The 3850-nt window shown below is 45.9% G+C and overlaps 1 protein-coding gene across 1 annotated transcript; it reads right to left on the bottom strand.

Moving 5' to 3' along the window:
• Positions 1 to 31: 31 nt before the first annotated feature.
• LOC118478377 lies at positions 32 to 2161 on the bottom strand. Its single transcript, XM_035971846.1, has 2 exons — positions 1686 to 2161; positions 32 to 1272 (listed from the first exon to the last, which is right to left on the bottom strand). The coding sequence occupies exons 1-2, from the start codon at positions 1942 to 1944 to the stop codon at positions 152 to 154; spliced, it is 1380 nt and encodes a 459-aa protein (XP_035827739.1). The 5' UTR covers positions 1945 to 2161; the 3' UTR covers positions 32 to 151.
• Between the last annotated feature and the right edge of the window lie 1689 nt (positions 2162 to 3850).

The following is a 3850-nucleotide window of genomic DNA, read 5'->3' as shown; positions in this document are numbered from 1 at the left end:
ACACACACACACACACACACTCACACACACACACACATACACACACACACACACACACACACACAGCACACGTAGGAAAGAGTGACTTAATCTTTGTACAGATGGTTGTCGTGGACAGGTAGGTGAGCGTGAGAGCAGGCGGGACTGTGGTTTATTTATACGTCGGTCTGGGGTTCTTTGTCTGGTACAGTCTGTGTTGTGATAAGTTGTGTCTGGACGGTATGTTGGAGGCCCCGGGGCGGGGGAGGCCAGGGGGTGGCTTGGTGGTGGTGGTGGGGGGAGAGGGGTGGTCTATTCCGGGGGTCAGGCCGTGTCGTGTGACGTAACCCCGCGGTCTGTAGTAGTCAACGTCCACGTCATTCTTCTTCTCCTCATACCTTCTGTCCATCCCGGAGGAATCCGCCCTGGCTTGAGCCAACAGATAGCCCAGGCGGGCGTTGTTCTCTGTGGTTCTCACCAACTGTGCGCGGCACTGAGCGAGGTCATACGCCGCGCGGCATTGTGGGTCAGTGCATGAGTACGCCACTCCCGCCAACACACGGGGCGTCTTGGCCTGTGCCAGGTATGTGACGTCACTGTCCTCAAAGCTTTTTGGCCACACCCCTGACCTGGTGATGGGCAGCGACCGGTTGGTGTCGTGTAAACTTTCTCTCGTGGCTAGAACATCCCCCAGTGACATTCTCTTGTTCTCTTTCACACCGCCCAGCACGTCTAACTCCTTCACCAAGTTGTCATTGTTCTTCCTCTGTAGCTCCAACTCCAACTTTGCTCTCAGAAGGTTTTTATGGAGGTCCTTACACTCCCTCAAAACTGCGTGATAATCCGATTTTTCCTCATTGCTTCTTTTCAGATTTTCTATGTCTCTATGGAGGTTCCCAATAACTTGATCTCTCCTCTCGTTGTCTTCCTGAAGCGAAACATTCGTCTTCCTCTCTCTGCGCAACTCGTCTTCCAACGTCTCCACCTGACTCAGCACTTTCTCGTACTTCCCCTCAAAGCGGCCCTCCTTGTTGGCCAGGACCTGCGCCATGTTGCCGAACCCCCGCTTGTACTCCGCTGCCAACTGCCGTTTCTCCCGACTCTCCTGTTCCAGGGTGGAGATGGCGCGAGAGAAACGGTGGTCGTCTGCGTGTCTGGATAGCTCCAGTGATGTCACTCGCTGCACCAGGCGGCTGTGCTCTGCCAGCAGACGACGGTCAAGGAAGTTCTTGAGGGCTCGGAGTTCTTGTAGCGAAAGTTTGCGGGCGAGTCGCGGGAACTCTCGGAACAACTCTGTGAGGTGGGGGGTATGGGAGGGAGAATAATAATAATAATAACAACAACAACAACAGCAACAACAACAACAACAACAATTATAATAACAACAACAACAGCAACAACAACAACCACAACAGCAACAACAACAACAACAACAACAACAACAACAACAATAATAATAATGGTAATAATAATAATAATAATAATAATAATAATAATAATAATAATAATAATAATAATAATAATATAAGAAGAAGAAGATAACCGTCACCACCATTATCACCATCACCAACACCACCACCACCACAACCAGCAATTACGTCTGTGACAACATCAGTGTATGTAATAATGTAAAAGCAACATCGCCAACATTACCTTCAATAGACAAGACAAAAGTCTAAGGTCCAAGCAAAGTAAAAAAAAAATACCTTGGAATTCTGGGAACAAATACGTGTCCATGTCTGTGAGATGTCTGTGAGATGTCTGTGAGATGTCTGTGAGATGTCTGTGAGATGTCTGTCCTACTCGCCGATGGTGGAACAACAAGTCTGAGCCTGCAGAAAAACAACAAACCCCCCAAAAAATAAAAAAAATAAAACAGCAACAACAGATCCACACGTGGTCCAATAGAAAACATACACATGTGATAGACAGATTCACACGTGGTCCAATAGAAAACATACACATGTGATAGACAGATTCACACGTGGTCCAATAGAAAACATACACATGTGATAGACACACGAGCTTGGAATTGGATGGGGCTCCTGCAGAAGTTCAAGACTTAGTGGGAGGAGCAGAAGGCTATGGAATCAACCATTGCTTGGAACCGTCAGCATCTACACACTTGGAGATGTGCTTCTTCAGGGGACGGAGCGCTTATGGGGATGTCCCTTGTGCAGTGATGTCGGTCCTTCACTCAAGTAACAAGTAACATGTGATAGACAGGCTCAAAAGTAGATTGATATGTTAACATTCCCCTCACAAAAAGTCATAATCTACGATGTTTAAGAGACCTCCATTGTCCACAGCCTGTTCTCTGTTAAGAAAAGTGTCAGTGACAATGTCAGCCCCCCCCCCCTCCCCCCGGGCAGTGCTACTGACTGAAGTGTCTTTAGGCCATTCCTAAAGGGGGGATATTAACATGTTCTTATGCACAGTAGAATAGTACATGAGGTGATTTATCAATGTCATGCTCATAACTGTGTCTGAACTGCAACAAGGAACTGCTGCTTTTTCTTTCCTAATCCTGACTATCGTCATTTTTCCTCTACTTCGTTTGTATGTTTGTCACTCTCTTGTGACCTGTTATTTCCGGGGTGCCTTGATAGTCGAAGCAGACTTTGTGCTGTTGAAGCTAGAGAGGTGAACAGAGTAAGTCTGATTCCCTATAGAGACTTCTCTGTTGATATCCACCCCTTGGCGCTCATATGACCTTATGCAGTTGCGAGCGCCGTAAAACCTTATAAAAACAAACAAGACAATTTCAGGGTGGTGTGACCCGAAACGATACGTGTGGGCAGAAGACATAAACAGGTTTTCTTCTTTGGACCCTTCGGTCGCATAGACATGATCACTAAAATACATAACGCTCAGTAACCTCGCCAACAAATAGCTGATTTTGAGACAGCGACACCACCCTGCCCCCACATTTCAGTGTACGCTTGAAGATTTCATCCCCCGGCTGTCTAGACGTCTCCACGTGCTCCACGTGAGTCTCAAAAAAGTACTCACCCATGTGTCAGGCGTTCGTTGAAGAGTGGTGTTGAGGAAAATACAATCTGTCAACTGTTTAATGTTTTTGGTGAATGCTATGAATCCGCTATTATATTATTTTAATTTGACCCTCTTTAGGCTAACATAAAAGAAAAGGAGTCTGTACCGTGGTTTGCACTGACCTTTATATAAATTATCTTGTTCATTCTGTTGGTCGTGAAACTTTTCAACGCGTGTGCAAAGATTTGAGAAGATTGAACAGAGAGATTCGAGTCTGTCTTGTTTTAACCGCGCTCAGACGAAAGTGAACAAGTTATTATAGTATAGGCCAGACAGTTTCTTCCATCTGTCGTTCTGTAGCCTTCAGTCGGGGAGGGTTTATTCCATCTGTCGTTCTGTAGCCTTCAGTCGGGGAGGGCTTATTCCATCTGTCGTTCTGTAGCCTTCAGTCGGGGAGGGTTTATTCCATCTGTCGTTCTGTCGCCTTCAGTGGACGAGGGACTTTGGCTTTCTCCCATCTCCCATACAGTGGCGTTCTCCTATCGGTAAGTTTGGCTACATTATCATAACATGTTAGAGGACATCTTCATTTCTTTTTCAAGGCAAAGTAGAGTAGATCTACGTGGGTGTAGAAAAGGAAAAACAACAACAAACCCGCAAAAAAATCCCGAAAAAAGGACAAGTTGTCCATTTGGTGTTGTCCGACTATAATTTTTTACACCAAGTGGGCAGAAGAAAAGATTTTAGGAACAAAACAAACAGGATAAGATTTCAAATACCAAGACTGAAAAGGGTTTTGTTTTTTCATGATTGGCTCTTTTAACAATATCCTGGCAAATGAAGACACCCTTCAATTGTCCCTTGCCAATTCCCCCCC

The sequence above is a fragment of the Aplysia californica genome, unplaced genomic scaffold, assembly GCF_000002075.1.
Source record: "Aplysia californica isolate F4 #8 unplaced genomic scaffold, AplCal3.0 scaffold00521, whole genome shotgun sequence".
In the NCBI taxonomy this organism is placed as follows: Eukaryota; Metazoa; Mollusca; class Gastropoda; order Aplysiida; family Aplysiidae; genus Aplysia; species Aplysia californica.
This window is presented reverse-complemented; position numbering and strand designations above follow the sequence as displayed.

Excerpts from the sequence above, each read along its gene's own strand:
- LOC118478377 (XM_035971846.1), bottom strand. The coding sequence starts at position 1,944 with ATGTGTATGTTTTCTATTGGACCACGTGTGAATCTGTCTATCACATGT. Across the intron at positions 1,273-1,685 it reads TTTGTTCCCAGAATTCCAAG|AGTTGTTCCGAGAGTTCCCG; the intron begins GTATTTTTTTTT and ends CCCACCTCACAG.